The sequence below is a fragment of the Chelon labrosus genome (genome assembly GCF_963514085.1).
Source record: "Chelon labrosus genome assembly, chromosome: 12".
NCBI classification, from domain to species: Eukaryota; Metazoa; Chordata; class Actinopteri; order Mugiliformes; family Mugilidae; genus Chelon; species Chelon labrosus.
The window spans coordinates 20,753,816-20,770,436 of NC_140345.1; the positions used below are offsets into that span (position 1 = coordinate 20,753,816).

At 41.6% G+C, this 16,621-nt stretch overlaps 5 protein-coding genes across 6 annotated transcripts; 3 read left to right on the plus strand and 2 right to left on the minus strand.

Annotated features, from left to right (window-relative positions):
- Positions 1-594: 594 nt before the first annotated feature.
- On the plus strand, positions 595-1,224 carry LOC311497318 (hepcidin-like; the record flags this gene model as incomplete). Its single annotated transcript, XM_084557583.1, has 3 exons — positions 595-681; positions 764-838; positions 945-1,224. 3 exons carry the CDS (start codon positions 595-597, stop codon positions 1,038-1,040), a joined length of 258 nt encoding a protein of 85 aa, XP_084413709.1. The 3' UTR covers positions 1,041-1,224.
- Positions 1,225-6,057: 4,833 nt separating this feature from the next.
- LOC311497466 (hepcidin-like) lies at positions 6,058-7,467 on the minus strand. Its single transcript, XM_084557788.1, has 3 exons — positions 6,634-7,467; positions 6,458-6,529; positions 6,058-6,314 (listed from the first exon to the last, which is right to left on the minus strand). The coding sequence occupies exons 1-3, from the start codon at positions 6,718-6,720 to the stop codon at positions 6,219-6,221; spliced, it is 255 nt and encodes an 84-aa protein (XP_084413914.1). The 5' UTR covers positions 6,721-7,467; the 3' UTR covers positions 6,058-6,218.
- Positions 7,468-8,495: 1,028 nt separating this feature from the next.
- Positions 8,496-10,072, plus strand: LOC311497653 (hepcidin-like). 2 transcript variants are annotated; one of them, XM_084557998.1, is made up of 3 exons: positions 8,496-9,113; positions 9,215-9,289; positions 9,431-9,627. In XM_084557998.1, exons 1-3 carry the CDS (start codon positions 9,027-9,029, stop codon positions 9,524-9,526), a joined length of 258 nt encoding a protein of 85 aa, XP_084414124.1. In that variant the 5' UTR covers positions 8,496-9,026; the 3' UTR covers positions 9,527-9,627. The 2 variants fall into 2 exon arrangements, 1 of the variants encoding a protein (XP_084414124.1); XR_014699386.1 differs by lacking the exons at positions 8,496-9,113; positions 9,431-9,627 and adding an exon at positions 10,008-10,072 and having other exon boundaries at positions 9,156-9,289.
- A 278-nt stretch (positions 10,073-10,350) lies between these two features.
- LOC311497670 (hepcidin-like) lies at positions 10,351-13,121 on the minus strand. Its single transcript, XM_084558017.1, has 3 exons — positions 11,695-13,121; positions 11,529-11,603; positions 10,351-11,385 (listed from the first exon to the last, which is right to left on the minus strand). Exons 1-3 carry the CDS (start codon positions 11,779-11,781, stop codon positions 11,290-11,292), a joined length of 258 nt encoding a protein of 85 aa, XP_084414143.1. The 5' UTR covers positions 11,782-13,121; the 3' UTR covers positions 10,351-11,289.
- A 1,496-nt stretch (positions 13,122-14,617) lies between these two features.
- LOC311496546 (hepcidin-like) lies at positions 14,618-15,473 on the plus strand (the record flags this gene model as incomplete). Its single annotated transcript, XM_084556433.1, has 2 exons — positions 14,618-14,910; positions 15,268-15,473. Exons 1-2 carry the CDS (start codon positions 14,823-14,825, stop codon positions 15,471-15,473), a joined length of 294 nt encoding a protein of 97 aa, XP_084412559.1. The 5' UTR covers positions 14,618-14,822.
- Between the last annotated feature and the right edge of the window lie 1,148 nt (positions 15,474-16,621).

A 16,621-nucleotide genomic window follows, 5' to 3' on the forward strand; every position in this document is an offset into this window, starting at 1 on the left:
TCAAACTCAACTTCTTTGCCCACTTTTGAATTAACCAGGAGTTAGGTGGAGTAGGGCACTGCCGAAGACCCCAGACTTACTTCCAAACCACTCTTCAGCAAACCTATGGTTGACCTAATTGTCCATCTTTACATGCAATCAATCATAGATCAGTGGGTTATATATTCAATAGAATTTTGCTGGATTTGGTCGTGTTGTATCCTCCACAAATTCTGCTATAGTAAATGCATTACAGGTCATCAATAAACAACTCTATATATAATATAAGAAGCACAGAAACACTGCAGGAACACTGTTATATGATCAATGGTTTCCTCTAAGCTGTGAAGCAAGAACAAAGATTGAACAGACACATGGGGAGATTTTTTCAAAGTTCTGAATCTCCTAGTCTTTGGGAATTTCCCGGCCCAGTACCGCAGCATCACACAGTGACAGATGCCAGTCGGTTCCAGGAAGCGCACACTGCCGGTGATGAGGCAACATTGGCCCCAAGCGAGTATAAGTACCCCCAAGAATGCCATCAGAAAGGAAGAACTCCAAGAGAGAGCAAACAAGAATCACCAGGAGATCTAGCCGATCTAAAACCCTCCAAAGATGAAGACCCTCAGTGTTGCAGTTGCAGTGGCCGTTGTGCTCGCTTTTATTTGCGTTCAGGAGAGCTCCGCTGTCCCAGCCACTGAAGTAAGACTTAGACTTTCACCAAGTATGAATGGTTTGCCAGAATGTTAAAATACGGTTCTTACTCTAAACGTTTTATTTACAGGAGCACGAGCTGGGGGAGACAATGATCCCTGACACTCCTGTTGCACATGAAGAGACATCAGTGGGCTCATGGGAGGTAGGCCACATAACTGAAGTGTCCTGATGCTTCCTCCACATAAGCAGAGAGAACAAACAGTGTACATGTTGGAGATGAACACTCACGTCTCTTGTCTTTCACACAGATGCTGTATAAGAGCAGAGAGAAGCGTGGCATCAAGTGTCGCTTTTGCTGCGGCTGCTGCACCCCTGGCGTGTGTGGACTTTGCTGCAGATTCTGAATCTTCCTGCTCTGCCGATTGTGTTGCAATACTGTATGCATATCCACAGTATATACCCAGAACAGTATTCACTGTATTTGACTGTGTTTCTTGATTTTGATAAACATCTGATACCACAGTGTGTTCTCACAATAAACGTCAAAGGCGCGATACTACAATGTGCAAAAGTGTTTTAATTACAGATATAAAGTAAACGTGTTCACATGTTACTGCAGGGAAAACACAGTTGATGGACAATAGAGGTGATTTTTCAGATTTATGGTCCTGCTGTTGCACCAGACGGGCACCTCCCCACAAATGTAACGATGGCGACGTGGACCACAATGCATTTTCAGAAAGTTCTCCCTTGTTCGGCCTCCTCCTCTGTGTTCCGTGCTGCAGCCATTTCAGTGAAAGTTCCTGCTGATTCACTTTTGTGAGCGTCAACTCTGGTGTCGCTAGGACACTTGTGCTTTCGTGATGAGGCAAAATATTTGAGGTGAAGTCTGTGACACTACAAAATGACACATTGCATTTTTGCATAAAACGCAGAAACTGTGTCTACAAAGATTATAAAAAAAAACTATAAACCAGTAGTGGGCGTCAACAAGGTCAATGCACCAATGTCCATGGTTGATGATATAATTGATCATTTAGAGCAGGCGTGTCAAACTCATTTTAGTTCAGGGGCCACATATAGTCTAATTTGATTTCAAGCGGGCCGGACCTGTAACATTAAAGCGCAATAACCTATAATAACTCCACATTGTTCCCTTTAATGCAAAGGTTTTAATGCAAAGAAGTACAAGTACATTATGAAATTGTTTTTACATTTAATAAACAATCAACTTTTACAAAACTCATACAACACAACCTAAAATTCCTTAAGAAAAATAAGTGCAGCTTCATTACTGTCCACTGTTCTGTCCTGGGTGTTGTGTTCTGTCCACTACTCTTACTAGAACAGTGGACAAATTATTAAGAGCATTTAGTTTTACTGAAAAATTGCAGTTGGAGTTTTTGCAAATTCGAGGTGAATGCGGGCCAGATTCGGCCCACTGGCGGGCCGAATTTGGCCCGTGTGCCATATGTTGGACACCCCTGATTTAGAGCATGTTACACCACATAAAAAAATGTCTGCATTAACATGAACAATGCTTGCTGTTACATTTGCAAGACAATGTCCAAACATTTGGGCCACAGGGCAACAATCTAAATATTGTAGAGGTTGCAACGAAGGAGGGCAATTTCTCTTTCAACACACAGCTCGCAAAGGACCAACACTGAGCCATAACATATAACATGACGGAAAGAACACCAAGCCGCAGATTATGGTGAATTACGTCCCTCGAGTCCTCTACAGTATAATATCAGAAAACAACTGGTGTAGCGGTCACGTGGCGTTCCAACGCAGCCATCTCACCATTTCAGCACGGCCGTGTAACAAAAACTAATGACAAAATCAATCTTGCTCAGTTCGTATGATCTGCTTGTTTGCCGCTATACTGTATTTAAGTAACGTACTGGGAGAATCTATGTGGATTTAATGTGTTTAGAAGCAAAATGGGGGCAACATACTAACAATGAGATTTTCCAATTCCCTTTGGGAATTCCTAGGGAAACATAGGACTGCTGGGAAAGAGGAGTGTTGCAAGCTCGTTCTTGAGAGAAGGTGGACTTAAGTGGTCTGAATGATTACGCAATGGGGTCCTGAGCTGCCCTTTAGAGCCGCTCTGTAGACAGTTAACTGAAAAAACACAGAAAGTCAAAAAAAAAATAACCTATGTCGTTTAGTTTTTAGTCAACACTTCCCCTGTTGGTGTTCGCACAACCACTTGTCACGGTTAAACAGGAACAAGAAAGCTCAGCTGAAGAGGTTGAACCAGACGTGGTTTTAAAAGACACTTGAACACTGTGTGACTTTCAGTAAACCGCAAACCTGCATGAAAAGATTTGCTTCTTTTGACAACGAATAAATATTTATTTAGTTTAACAAACAAACTCTGCTAGTGGACATCGCAAGGATTTCAGCCCTGGTTTATGTTGCGACACTTATAGTCGCTGGTGGTATCCGAAAATGCTGCATTATACTACAATTTACTGTATATATAGTAGATTGTATTGCGTATTGCTGCACAGTTTTTATCTTTATGCTGCTATAGCGTTTATTTTTTATATTGCTTCCGAACGAGGGAGCTGCTGAACTGTTTTTCGTTGTTTTTTTTTTACTGGACAATGGCAATAAAACTTCTTATTCTCAGTCCACAGAATTCTGAGACAGCAAAATAAAAACTACCGTCATTTTAATCCAGATCTTTTTTTTCCGTCATTCCATGAGTAATCATCACGAGTCTGTGAACAGCAGGACATGCTGAAAAGAGTCATCTCCTGCAGCTATTCATCTAATATCTCACTGTAGCTGCTCCTTCTTGATCCATTACTCCCTGACATAGTGAAATTCACCCTCTGTCCGAAAATTACTGTTGTTTTGTTTTGCAGACACATGAAGAACTTAAATAAGTGCTAAGCTCCCACAATACTGTACGCACTGCGTTTTCTGAGCCTACTTCATAATAAAAGCAAACTCTGCATCTACAGCACATCCAGATATCTGTTTATTGATTAACAGCTACTTAATACCCAGCCTGAAAGGAACACTGTTCTGAAGACTTTCGTCTTCGCTTTCCCCTAACAGTCAATATTCAGTTCTTCGTTTATTAAGAAATTCTATTGTCTTTTGGCTCTAAGGGTCACACTTACCTCTATTATTATTTATTAAATATTTCTAGGCACGCATATTTTGTTACATAGAGAAATGGGATCGTTGCAGAATGCTGGCTGTGGACAATAGGCCTGTTTGAGGTTCAGCTTAGAATGATTCTGATTCACTAACATTTGCAGAGTGGTACAATCAGAATTGGTTGAAGCATCATAAATTTGCGATTTTGCATGCAATTTTGTATTCTGAAAGACAGAACATTTCTACTTATCTCTATATCAGTGATTGACGTTAAAAATGAAGTATTTCAGATCGCCAGTGCCAGTGGAATTTCCCAGTCCCACTGATGCAACCCTGTTCCTGAAAACAGGTTTTGTACTGTATGTGCTGCATAAGGTGGACAGTGGACCACATTAGTATAAATACTTTTTAATAGTTGTTAATTTAAGTGTTTGTTGCCAGTCTCATTAGAACGTCACTGTAAATTAATTTACATTATGTAAAACAGTCCAGTCCTGTGTAAATGATTTAAGATGAAGACCTTCAGTGTTGCAGTTGCAGTGGCCGTTGTTCTCACATTTATTTGTATTCAGGAGAACTCTGCTGTCCCAGTCACTGAAGTAAGTGTAACTTGGCTTAAAGTCATTCAATTAGCTTATTAGCTGCGAATATTTTGTTTAAATGCTACAAAGTGTTCCTACTTCAAACTATTTATTAACAGGAGCACGAGCTGGGGGAGCCAATGATTCCTGACACTCCTGTTGCACAGGAAGAGACATCGGTGGACTCATGGGAGGTATGTTAACTGCATTGAGATAATTCAAATATAAGTTTCTAGTTTTTCTTGCAGGGTGCCACTGATGCTTTATACATAAGAAAACATAAACAGTGAGATCATGTTGGAGATGAACACTCATGTCTCTTGTCTTTCACACAGATGCTGTATAAGAGCAGAGAGAAGCGTGGCATCAAGTGTCGCTTTTGCTGTGGCTGCTGCACCCCTGGCATCTGTGGACTTTGCTGCAGATTCTGAAGCTTCCTGCTCCGACAATATGAAATATAAACCTGATATGCTTTTTTTCTCCATATAGCAAAACAGCCACTTTATTAATGCAACATAAAATTGTGTCAACTTTGCCATGTATTTCACTTAATAGCTGCATTTCCTGAACAGTATCATCAATAAATATAACTTTTAAACAGGTACAAATGTGTTGTTTTGTAAAATTGAAGTCATTTTTATTTACTTTTAAAAAAACAAATTAATACAATAAAAACAAATTAACTCAAACATGTAGACGGGGCAAAACCAACGGCACATGTTACGGGCGAAACTGGGCAAAGTACTAAATCATGTATGCAGGGCAGGAGACAAGTTTTATGCTAATGTTTGAAATGAGGTCTGCACGTTGCATGTGCGGGGTACCCCTTGGTTCCATTTGTGTAGAACCAAGGGATACAGGAGCACGAGCAGGGGGAGCCAATGATCCCTGCCACTCCTGTTACACAGGAAGAGTCATCAGTGGACTCATGCAGAGGTACTGCAGTGGTTCATTGTGATAATACAGGTAGCATCAGTTATTTAGCATACAGTCATGATGATGCAGTCATATCACAGAGCATACATTAAACCCAAAGTGACCAAATCCAGTTATATCTTTAAAATCTTGCACAATCTACTACACTTGATTTATCTTTAAAATAAAGCAACCCATCGGGTTTATATTTCATATTGTCGGACAAGCAACATACAGACCTCATTTCAAACATTAGCATTAAACTTGTCTCCTGCCCCTTGGAACATTGTTTTGGAAAAACGAGCAAGAGACATTCATTCATTTAATAATACAAACACGGGTACAGGAAATCAAGATGTTGTTGGAGTGGGGATTTGTTTAAATGATCTGTGGTGAAACTATGGAATGACAACTGAAGTTAATACAAAAAGTCAAGCCACTTCAGTTGCTCTGTGAATTTAGCTAGAGCTGTGGCTGTCGAAGGCAGATCAGTTTAAGTCATGAGTTAGTGCTTTGCCCAGTTGTGGAGTTGGTTTTGTCGTGTCTACATGTTTGAGTTAATTCGTTTTTATTGTATCAGTTAATTAGTTTTTTGCTTGTAAATAAAAAATAATGACTTCAATTTTAAACTCACTACTTCTGCAGAAGACATGGAAGCATAACCACACTGCAGCTGTATCATCTATGTAGAGACTGTGTCTCTCTAAGCGTCGGAGGGTAGAGGTGAAAGATTTTGAGTGTTCTGATATGACAAAAATGTTAAATTTATCACAAAACAACACATTTATACCTGTTTAAGTTATATTTATTGATGATCCAGTGCAGGAAATGCAGCTATCAAGTAAAATACATGGTAAAGTTGACACAATTTTATATTGCATTAATAAAGTGGTTGTTTTGCCATATGACGGAAAAAAAGCATATCATCTTTATGTATATTTCATATTGTCGGAGCAGGAAGCTTCAGAATCTGCAGCAAACTCCGCAGATGCCAGGGGTGCAGCAGCCGCAGCAAAAGCGACACTTGATGCCACGCTTCTCTCTGCTCTTATACAGCATCTGTGTGAAAGACAAGAGACATGAGTGTTCATCTCCAACGATATCTCTCATTGTTTATTTTTTCTTATGTATAAAGCATCAGTGGCACCCTGCAAGAAAAACTAGAAACTTATATTTGAATTATCTCAATGCAGTTAATATACCTCCCATGAGTCCACCGATGTCTCTTCCTGTGCAACAGGAGTGTCAGGGATCATTGGCTCCCCCAGCTCGTGCTCCTGTTAATAAATAGTTTGAAGTAGGAACACTTTTTAGCATTTAAACAAAACATTCGCAGCTAATAAGCTAATTGAATGAGTTTAAGTCAAGTTACACTTACTTCCGTGACTGGGACAGCAGAGCTCTCCTGAATACAAATAAATGTGAGAACAACGGCCACTGCAACTGCAACACTGAAGGTCTTCATCTTTAGAGGGTCTTTGAGATCAACTAGATTTCTCCTGATCTTTGTGGCTGCTGTCAGCTGCTTCAGGTTCCTCTGTGTGATGGTTGACTGCACAGAAGGTGCTGGTATTTATACTCACTTTGGCCACTGTTTCATCATCAGTCCCAGCATTTAACTCCACCTGCTTTCAGGAAAGAGTTTGCAACATTCCGTATTCCCACCCTCACTGCTTGACCCTGGGAGTGGGAAATTCCAGACAAATGGGAAATTCTCTAGGTTTGCCTGCTGAGCACGGTTTGTCCTCACAGAATCTGAGAGTTATTCTGCCGTCAATATATTTTACAGCAGACCAGATAGCCAACTTTAAACAGCTCACTTCACCAATGGCAGTCACTTGATAGAAAACAAATTGAACTCTGCAACGCTCAGATGACCTGTATGACTATGTCGCAGTTACTCTTCTTTCCATCAATACATAAATCGCCACAAAATGATTTGATTGATCAGGCAGATCTTTGCCAGAGCACAGTTTCCAGCAGACACGTCTTGGACGAGCTTTTCACCACAAAAAAAATGAGATGTGGCATTTGGTCTGGCTTCCAGGGAAACATTTACAATGGCAAAAGGTCTTGTATTTCTATAACGTTGTTCTACCTATTGCTACTCAAGACACTTTACAGTCACAATGAGACAGCTGCCTGTTCATTTACACAAGCACACACACATTCACACACCAATGGCAAATGCTGCGAGCAACTCAGGGTTCAATGTCTTGCTCAATGACACTTCGGCATGTGATCCGTGTACCAGGGATTGAACTGCTAACCCTCTGTTTGTTGTAAAACTGCTCCACCGACCGAACCACAGCCTACCTTTCTCACAAAAATTAAATTAATGATGACTGAATGCCATTTAGCTGCTTCAGTGTCAGGGTCCTGATATTGTTCAGCGTGGCTCGCAGTCATAGGTGGTTTATGCTTCTATAAGATTCGGGCCAGACCCTTCATTAATGTCATTCTTTCTCAGCTTTCCTCCCGTCACTCCTACGTCGCTCAAAAGGCGTGTGGTTGAGAGTCCCAAGAAGCCTCAGCAGCCAACCTCCACAGGGTAGATGGTAGTTTTCCACCCAGCCTCCCGGCATTCAGAGGCCAGCTCTGAGTAATTGGCCTTCTTCCGCTCGAAGGCGGCCTCCATCTCCTCCTCTGCTGGAACCGTGAGCTCATTGAAGTGTGTCACTCTTGCTCCCGTGGACCACACAACAATGTCAGGGCGAAGAGATGTGGTGGTAATCTCGGTAGGGGAACCGGAGCCGGCCCTTGGTGCCTCTCTTGGCCTGATGTGTCTTTGTCCTCCCCCTTCCCTGACAAAGTTGGTGTGGTTCACTAGTGGTGATGGTTGTTTGCTGCCCTCACGGCACCCTTCCAGCACCACAACCAGCTTCCTCAGGACCTGGTCATGGCGCCATCCATAGTGTCCCTGGGAGAGTGCAGTCTTGCAGCCTGACAAGATGTGTCGGAGGCTTGCGTTGGGAGCATTACAGAGTGAGCAAACCTCCTCGTTCCCGAACCATTGGTGGAGGTTGCAAGGACAGGGAAGCGTGTTGAAGGTTGAGGATGGAGTTCCAACGCAGCCATCGCACCATTTCAGCACGGATATGTAACAAAAATACTGACAAAATCAATCTTGCTCAGTTTGTATGATCTGTTTGTTCGCCACTATACTGTACAATCAGAATTGGTTGATGCATCATAAATTTGCAATTTTGCATGTAATTTTGTATTTTGAAAGAACATTTCTACTTATCTCTATATTAGTGATTAAAGAATTTCAGATACTTTCAGATACTGCCGTGGAATTTCCCAGTCCCACTGACGCAACCCTTGTCCTGAAAACAGGTTTTGTACTGTATGTGCTGCACAAGGCAACAGTGGACCACATTAGTATAAATACTTTTTAATACTTGTTAATTTAAGTGTTTGTTGCCAGTCTCATTAGAACGTCACTGTATTTGGATATATTAACGTAGAATGTGCTGGAACGTCCACCGCTATGATAGAGCTGCACTAAGAAGCCCGGGACAGACAAAACTATCAAACAAAACATGGAATATCACAAAACTCAGGAATTTCCCACTCCTGGGGTCTTTCCCGAAAGAAGTTGCAGAATGCTGGAATTAAATGCTGGGACTGATGATGAAACAGTGGCCAAAGTGAGTATAAATACCAGCACCTTCTGTACAGTCAACCATCACACAGAGGAACCTGAAGCAGCTGACAGCAGCCACAAAGATCAGGAGAAATCTAGTTGATATAAAAGACCCTCCAAAGATGAAGACCTTCAGTGTTGCAGTTGCAGTGGCCGTTGTTCTCACATTTATTTGTTATCAGGAGAGCTCTGCTGTCCCAGTCACTGAAGTAAGTGTAACTTGGCTTAAACTCATTCAATTAGCTTATTAGCTGTGAATGTTTTGTTTAAATGCTAAAAAGTGTTCCCACTTCAAACTATTTATTAACAGGAGCACGAGCTGGGGGAGCCAATGATCCCTGACACTCCTGTTGCACAGGAAGAGACATCGGTGGACTCATGGGAGGTATATTAACTGCATTGAGATAATTCAAATATAAGTTTATAGTTTTTCTTACAGGGTGCCACTGATGCTTTATACATAAGAAAACATAAACAGTGAGATCATGTTGGAGATGAACACTCATGTCTCTTGTCTTTCACACAGATGCTGTATAAGAGCAGAGAGAAGCGTGGCATCAAGTGTCGCTTTTGCTGTGGCTGCTGCACCCCTGGCATCTGCGGAGTTTGCTGCAGATTCTGAAGCTTCCTGCTCCGACAATATGAAATATAAACCTGATATGCTTTTTTTCTCCATATGGCAAAATGACCACTTTATTAATGCAATATAAAATTGTTTCACTTAATAGCTGCATTTCCTGAAGAGTATCATCAATAAACATAACTTTTAAAGAAATGTGTTGTTTTGTAAAATTGAAATCATTTTTATTTACTTTTAAAAAAACGAATTATTACAGTAAAAACAAATTAACTCAAACATGTAGACAGGGCAAAACCAACGCCACATGTTACGGGCGAAACTGGGCAAAGTACTAAAATCATGTATGCAGGGCAGGAGACAAGTTTTATGCTAATGTTTGAAATGAGGTCTGCACGTTGCATGTGCGGGGTACCCCTTGGTTCCATTTGTGTGGAACCAAGGGATACAGGAGCACGAGCAGGGGGAGCCAATGATCCCTGACACTCCTGTTGCACAGGAAGAGACATCGGTGGACTCATGGGAGGTAGGTCACATTAACTGCAGTGTCCTGATGCTTCCTCCACATAAGCAGAGAGAATACTCATGTCTCTTATCTTTCAAACAGATGCTGTATAAGAGCAGAGAGAAGCGTGGCATCAAGTGTCGCTTTTGCTGCGGCTCCTGCACCCCTGGCGTCTGTGGACTTTGCTGCAAACTTTGAAAATATGAAATAGGCAGATCTTTGCCAGAGCACAGCTAGTTACCAGCAGACAGGTCCTTGACCAGCTTTTCACCACAAAAATATTGAGATTTTTAAACTGTAATATGGTCATTTATATTTACAACAACAAAGAAAACAGTTTCCAAACTGCACTGTAGTGCCATTAAGGTTCATCGTGATAATACACGTAGCATTGGTTATTTAGCATACAGTCATGATGATGCAGTCATATCACAGAGCATACATTAAGCCCAAAGTAACCAGTTCTATCTTTAAAATCTTGCACAATCTACTACACTTGATTCATCTTTAAAATAAAGCAACCCATCGGGTTTATATTTCATATTGTTGGACAGGCAACGTACAGACCTCATTTCAAATATTAGCATAAAACGTGTCTCCTGCCCCTTGGAACATTGTTTTGGAAAAACTAGCAAGAGACATTCATTCATTTAATAATACAAACACGGGTACAGGAAATCAAGATGTTGTTGGAGTGGGGATTTGTTTAAATGATCTGTGGTAAAACTATGGAATGACAACTGAAGTCAATACAAAAAGTCAAGCCACTTCAGTTGCTCTGTGAATTTAGCTAGAGCTGTGGCTGTCGAAGGGAGATCAGTTTAAGTCCCTGCATACATGAGTTAGTACTTTGCCCAGTTGTGGCGTTGGTTTTGTCCCGTCTACATGTTTGAGTTAATTAGTTTTTATTGTATCAGTTAATTTGTTTTTTGCTTGTAAATAAAAATAATGACTTCAATTTTAAAGTCTCTACTTCTGCAGAAGACATGGAAGCATAACCACACTGCAGCTGTATCATCTGTGTAGAGATTGAGTCTCTCTATGCATCGGAGGGTGGAGGTGAAAGATTTTGAGCGTTCCGATATGACAAAAATGTTAAATTTATCACAAAACAACACATTTATACCTGTTTAAAAGTTATATTTATTGATGATCCAGTGCAAGAAATGCAGCTATCAAGTAAAATACATGGTACAGTTGACACAATTTTATATTGCATTAATAAAGTGGTCGTTTTGCCATATGGGGGAAAAAAAATGCATATCAGCTTTATGTATATTTCATATTGTCGCAGCAGGAAGCTTCAGAATCTGCAGCAAAGTCCACAGACACCAGGGTCGCAGCAGCCGCAGCAAAAGCGACACTTGATGTCACGCTTCTCTCTGCTCTTATACAGCATCTGTGTGAAAGACAAGAGACGTGAGTGTTCATTTCCAACATGATCTCTCGCTGTTTATTTTTTCTTATGTATAAAGCATCAGTGGCACCTTGTTAGAAAAACTATAAACTTATATTTGAATTATCTCACTGCAGTTAACATACCTCCCATGAGTCCACCGATGTCTCTTCCTGTGCAACAGGAGTGTCAGGGATCATTGGCTCCCCCAGCTCGTGCTCCTGTTAATAAATTTAAAACAGATTTAGCATTTAAACAAAACACTTGCAGCCAATAAGCTAATTGAATGAGTTTAAGCCAAGTTACACTTACTTCAGTGACTGGGACAGCAAAGCTCTCCTGAATACAAATAAATGTGAGAACAACGGCCACTGCAACTGCAACACTGAAGGTCTTCATCTTTGGAGGGTCTTTAGATCAACTAGATTTCTCCTGATCTTTGTGGCTGCTGTCAGCTGCTTCAGGTTCCTCTGTGTGATGGTTGACTGTACAGAAGGTGCTGGTATTTATACTCACTTTGGCCACTGTTTCATCATCAGTCCCAGCATTTAACTCCATCTGCTTTCAGAAAAGATTTTGCAACATTCCCTATTCCCACCCTCACTGCCTGACCCTGGGAGCGGGAAATTCCAGACGAATGGGAAATTCTCTAGGTTTGCCTGCTGAGCACGGTTTGTCCTCACAGAATCTAATCAACATGGGCTTTTTCCTTCTGCCCAGGCTTTCTTACACAGCTCTAGCTAAATTCACAGAGCAACTGAAGTGGCTTGACTTTTTGAACGAATGTCTCTTGCTAGTTTTTCCAAAAACATTTGTGTGTTTTACCGTATGTCAAAACAGAAACAACATGCAACACCTGCGTGCGTGAATGCACTCCAAGGTGTCCTTCGAGGGTTTCACTGGAATAACTGACAAGAAAGTAAATCACATCAGACACAAACAGTGAAACGAAGTGTGTCGACGCTGCACTGCAGGTGTAGCCGCTCAACTATATCGGTGACAAATAAAACATTAACAGAAAATTGGTCACATCGGGGATAAAAATAATTCAGTTGTTTATATGCCACAGTGGGGAAACCACCCCCTCCCCTTGCAAACTACACTCAGCAAGTACTTTCAGTATATTAACATTTTTGTCAAGTTGGCATTTTGTGCATAATTTAAGCAAATTGTATTTTGTTATTCGAGTTCATTAGTCAGTCTTTAAATGTGCCCACTGATGGAAGTCAATCAAATGTAGCCGACAATAAGGAAGCCAACTAGAATAACAGCTGCAGGCAGTGATCAGACACTGTGAAGAATAAACTCTTTTTCTATATTTTTGCAACAAAAACAACAAACTGATCCTCTCATTACTCATCACAAAGTAGCACACTAACTGCAGTGCAAGCCAATGACAGTAGCTAATGAGGTCACACCGCTTTGTTAGGATCTCTTATTGCCAGGGACAGCAACACCACAGCCAACACTTCAGAGTCCAGATGACGTAACGAATACAGGCTGTTATTGCAACACTGCAAACTCAACGGTTTCTCAAATGCAGTCGTGCCAAAATAGATCATTACTACAATAAAACAAGGCCTATTTGTCTGCTCCCTATTATAGGAAAACAGCCAAAGAAAAGCCAGACTCATTTCTCTAACGAAAAGGCTTAAACAAATGAAAATACACAAGGTGGTACCAATCAAGTATGTGTTAAAGGACAATAAAGGGCAAGATGTGGGAAAGTGTACAGGGTACCCTGGACATACCGAAGCCTTCAACCTCCCGCCACATATTTTAACTAAACCTGAGACACACAAAACTCAGCAGCAAGGCTGACAAAAGAACACACTGGTTTGAAGGTGCAAAGAGAGAGAAGGACAGCCTTTCCAGGACTGCTGCTTTTGTGGTAGGCCCTGATTAGAGACTGGCCCGCTTTGGCCAATGAGCAACTCAGCTTGATAACGCAGGTGAGCCCAATCTACAAGCGGTTACCTGTGAAAACAAAGGAAGTAGGGGGAAGATACAGAGAAAGACAGCGTAGAGCACAGACACATACACAACCAGGTGCCCCTGCACCCAACTTTCACGGATGTATCAAGGAGAACTGATACCGGAGTGGTGTGGTGCGTGGTGCATGCACCAAAAAAATCGATTCAAATGATTAAATTTTAATGATAAAATTTACCCATTCCACTGTGTTTGGCACATGTTTTTGGTAATGTGCCCCCTCTGCCAAATCACCATATAGCCCATGTAAAGCTGTTCCTCAGAGCTCGGGAACTACATTTAGTTATGACACCAACCTCAAACAAGCTCATAGGCTTCTTTTTGAAATGTTAACTCAGCAGGTAGCACATTCATTCATCATTCTGCGGCCATTCTGCTCGCATTTATTTGTATTGAGGAAACAAATACATTTGTGAAGCCACATTTCTCTTTGTTGACTCAGAGCACAGAAACCCAGAGGGGTTATCAGTACACAAGTGGCATTAAAGTAAGGGATTTTGGTTGTTGCACAAGATGTTTGGAAAGAACAAAAATTCAAATGGCTCTGGACTTTTTAGGGTTGCCCCGGAATACACGGACACCTTATCTTATGTTCATACAGTTTTTGGCATGCGTAGACAGTTGGCATTACTTTAAATCGCATGCTATTGCAGCAAAACTATTTAGCAGGTTTTCTATGTTATAGGTTCTTCGTTATGTGCAGCAGAGAAAAATGTCCAATGATTGACTGCAGCGAGGATGAAACCCTCCAACGTCGTCCGCTCTGCTGCTACAGAACGAACTAAATCGGGGATAAAATGACCAGTGTGGGTTTCAACATCACTATAAATCATAAGTCTGTTATGTACGGACCTAATGATTCAAAGAGACGACCGTTCTGGTTGGCGATGTGTGTCTTTAACTCGCACACATATGGAAAACCAGAGTTAAAGTCGTCATCGAACAACCAGTGATCAACAGTGACACCGTGTTCAAAAACATTTCAGCAGATGACCACTGACTCAAAGACAAACAGTCCTCTACCGTGGAATCTTTTAAATAACTTATTTATGCAATATGTAACCATGTCAAATTGTGTAATTAAATTGTTGAATTTGAATAAAGTTTTATTTTATTAAAAACGAAGGACGGAGAGAAGAAATTATACCATATCCTGTGTGATGAAACTGCACTTCTGGTATTCATACAAAGCTAAAGTAGATTATAATAATCTCAAGCAATAAAATACGGTCAGACACAAATAAACTAATCAAAAATTATTATGTGGATTCGGCCATTCCCAGCATGATGCGGGGAGTAATCTGAGGACATCCCTGGAGACAAATAGACAGTGCCAGTGATGAGGCAACAGTGGTCCAAGTGAGTATAAATACCAGAATGGTTTACACACTTTAAAAGAGCTGACAGCAGAAGCCAAAAGAGTCAGTTCAACAAATGAAGTTGTTAAAATGAAGACATGCAGTATTGCGGTTGCCCTTGTGCTCACCTTTACGTGCATTCCAAGGAACTCTGCTTTTCCATTCACTCCAGTAAGAACTTAATTAAGCTCAGCTCATTAGCTATGTGTGCTTTGTTGAAATGCTAAATAGAGACGACATCCAGATAGTAATGTTGATTTATTAATAGGAGCACGAGCTGGAGGACCCAGTGAGCACTGACAATCCAGCTGTAGCACATGAAGACACATCAGTGGACTCGTGGAGGGTAGGTAATTGCCTGTGCTGCTCATGAGCTATGTATGTCTTTAGGGAGTTAGGGAGTTGTTGCTAAATGTGCACCGCTCATCATCAGGAGCGGAAGAAGCCGGAAGCAACGAGCACCGACGAGTCAGCCTCAGCCGAAGAAGAGGAATCAGCGGAAACATGGATGGTACGTTAAGTCATTTAACTTGAGTCATTTCAAATTTTAATGGTTTCCCTATAAACTGCCGTGGCGCTTTGAGGATGACAGAGGACCAGAGCAGACTGAGTGACTCATGTCTCTTGTCTTCCACACAGCTGCCGTACGACATCAGGCAGAGCCGATACAACGGCCCCGTAAGATGCCGTTATTGCTGCGGCTGCTGCGCCCTCGGTGTCTGCGGCATGTGCTGCGAGTGAGGATTCATGTGCCTGTGCTTTGTTTTTCTTTTCTTAAATTAAAAATCGCTGCATTTGGTGACGCTTCAGCGTGATGACGTACTGTATACATAAGGAGACTATACTGTATTGTCATCAAAATGACATGTTAGTTTTGGATAAAACAATATATTCTGTGTCGGTTCCACATTTACAAACAATAATGTAATAAAATAAAAAAGAAAACGTGTTTAACTTTAATAGCATTCTGACAATATCTGTCATCACGCAGGCCCACATCCTGGTGTGTTTAGGAAGTAATATCATCCACTGGCCTCCAACAAACAACACTTCCAGAGGCTTTAGTTTATTTTCCAAGGGTGGTCTGCTGTCCAAGTGCGAAGCAGGCTCAGCTCTGCGGTGGTTTAGTTGTTATCCAGTACAGTACCGGGAGGTATGGCGTCCAGCCATGGTGGTGTGCACGCTATTGTGTTACTTTCAGCATGGCTGCATCGCGCCTCACAATTATAATGACCGCAAGGGTCAAATAAATGGTGTGGTGTTAAATCGGTGCAGAAATGATTAGACTGACTCAGGCAGATTCTGCGATAGAGTTATGAACGGTGAAACAACGCAAGCAGAGGCCAACATATTGCAAGTGACAGGCCGTACAATGGCCAACCTGTGGTTGCTGTTTGAGCTTGTGTGATTATGATTTAATTACCTTTATGAACAGAGAAGTGCATGAATGCTCAGAAACACACACGTTTGTTCACACTCACACATGCACAGACTACCAGTCTGGAGCCTGGCTGAGTCCTGCTCTGATCCTACCCTCATGCAGCCTTGCAGGGGGCTGAGCAGAGCGGCGTGCCAGGCCTGCCTCACGTCCAGACGGATGCCCGTTGCACGCCCCCATACCACAGGGAGCTATTGCCAAAACCACACAAGGAGATAGTAAATGAGTGCACAGGGTTCTGTTCAGTTTCCTCACATACACACACATGGACACACGCAGCATGTGGTTTATTTTATCTGACTCATACCCACACACACACATATGAGACACAATGCAGGCAGGCAGTCAGCAATTAGGGGCCTGTTCATCGGTGAACTGCAGTCTACTACCTCTATAAATCTTCAAGCTAGTGTTTTTAAGAACAAACTAAAGTTCTCGTGTGGTAAGCAGA

Bases quoted from the DNA above. Each gene is read 5' to 3' on its own strand.
- LOC311497466 (XM_084557788.1), bottom strand. From the start codon at position 6,720: ATGAAGACCTTCAGTGTTGCAGTTGCAGTGGCCGTTGTTCTCACATTT. The intron at 6,530-6,633 runs GTAAGTGTAACT...TATTAACAGGAG, and splicing joins CTGCTGTCCCAGTCACGGAA to CACGAGCTGGGGGAGCCAAT. The intron at 6,315-6,457 runs GTATATTAACTG...TCTTTCACACAG, and splicing joins CATCGGTGGACTCATGGGAG to ATGCTGTATAAGAGCAGAGA.
- LOC311497653 (XM_084557998.1), top strand. From the start codon at position 9,027: ATGAAGACCTTCAGTGTTGCAGTTGCAGTGGCCGTTGTTCTCACATTT. The intron at 9,114-9,214 runs GTAAGTGTAACT...ATTTATTAACAG, and splicing joins CTGCTGTCCCAGTCACTGAA to GAGCACGAGCTGGGGGAGCC. The intron at 9,290-9,430 runs GTATATTAACTG...TCTTTCACACAG, and splicing joins CATCGGTGGACTCATGGGAG to ATGCTGTATAAGAGCAGAGA.
- LOC311497670 (XM_084558017.1), bottom strand. From the start codon at position 11,781: ATGAAGACCTTCAGTGTTGCAGTTGCAGTGGCCGTTGTTCTCACATTT. The intron at 11,604-11,694 runs GTAAGTGTAACT...ATTTATTAACAG, and splicing joins TTGCTGTCCCAGTCACTGAA to GAGCACGAGCTGGGGGAGCC. The intron at 11,386-11,528 runs GTATGTTAACTG...TCTTTCACACAG, and splicing joins CATCGGTGGACTCATGGGAG to ATGCTGTATAAGAGCAGAGA.